General features: G+C 46.6%; 1 protein-coding gene across 1 annotated transcript in view; it reads right to left on the bottom strand.

Moving 5' to 3' along the window:
• Positions 1–397, bottom strand: part of DUPD1 (dual specificity phosphatase and pro isomerase domain containing 1) — a 24,971-nt gene continuing 24,574 nt past the window's right edge. The window contains exon 4 of the mRNA XM_009878262.1: positions 1–350. Within this exon, the coding sequence (XP_009876564.1) occupies positions 103–350 (248 nt within the window). The 3' untranslated portion in view covers positions 1–102. The remainder of the gene's footprint in view (positions 351–397) is intronic.

The following is a 397-nucleotide window of genomic DNA, read 5'->3' as shown; positions in this document are numbered from 1 at the left end:
ATAACAAATGATTCTTGTGACTGTGTAGTTAACTACACCTTCCCCTCCCATCCTTTTTTGGAGTTGTTTTTTTCCAGTAGCACAACCCTGCCAGGAACAACACTAGATCATGCTGCTGTTCTTGTCATCATCAGATGGTAGGCTGTTTTTGGTGTTCCTCCTCTGCAGTGCCAGTGCTATGTCCAGTTCTCTCAGCTGCTTCAGGAAGCCCCGGTTTGGCAAGATGCATCGGTGTCTTGATACTTGCTCAATGGCATCCACTACTGTCATGTTCTTGTAAATCATCAGGTAAGCCAAGACCAGCGTGGCTGACCGGCTGCGACCCATGGCACAGTGAACCAGAACTTTGTCTGCAGAAAGAAAGAAATAATCCAGTGATCACACTGGGTCATTTATC

This window comes from Apaloderma vittatum, unplaced genomic scaffold (genome assembly GCF_000703405.1).
Source record: "Apaloderma vittatum isolate BGI_N311 unplaced genomic scaffold, ASM70340v1 scaffold33841, whole genome shotgun sequence".
In the NCBI taxonomy this organism is placed as follows: domain Eukaryota; kingdom Metazoa; phylum Chordata; class Aves; order Trogoniformes; family Trogonidae; genus Apaloderma; species Apaloderma vittatum.
The sequence above is the reverse complement of the archived record's forward strand: the minus strand, read 5'-3'. Positions and strand labels throughout refer to the sequence as shown.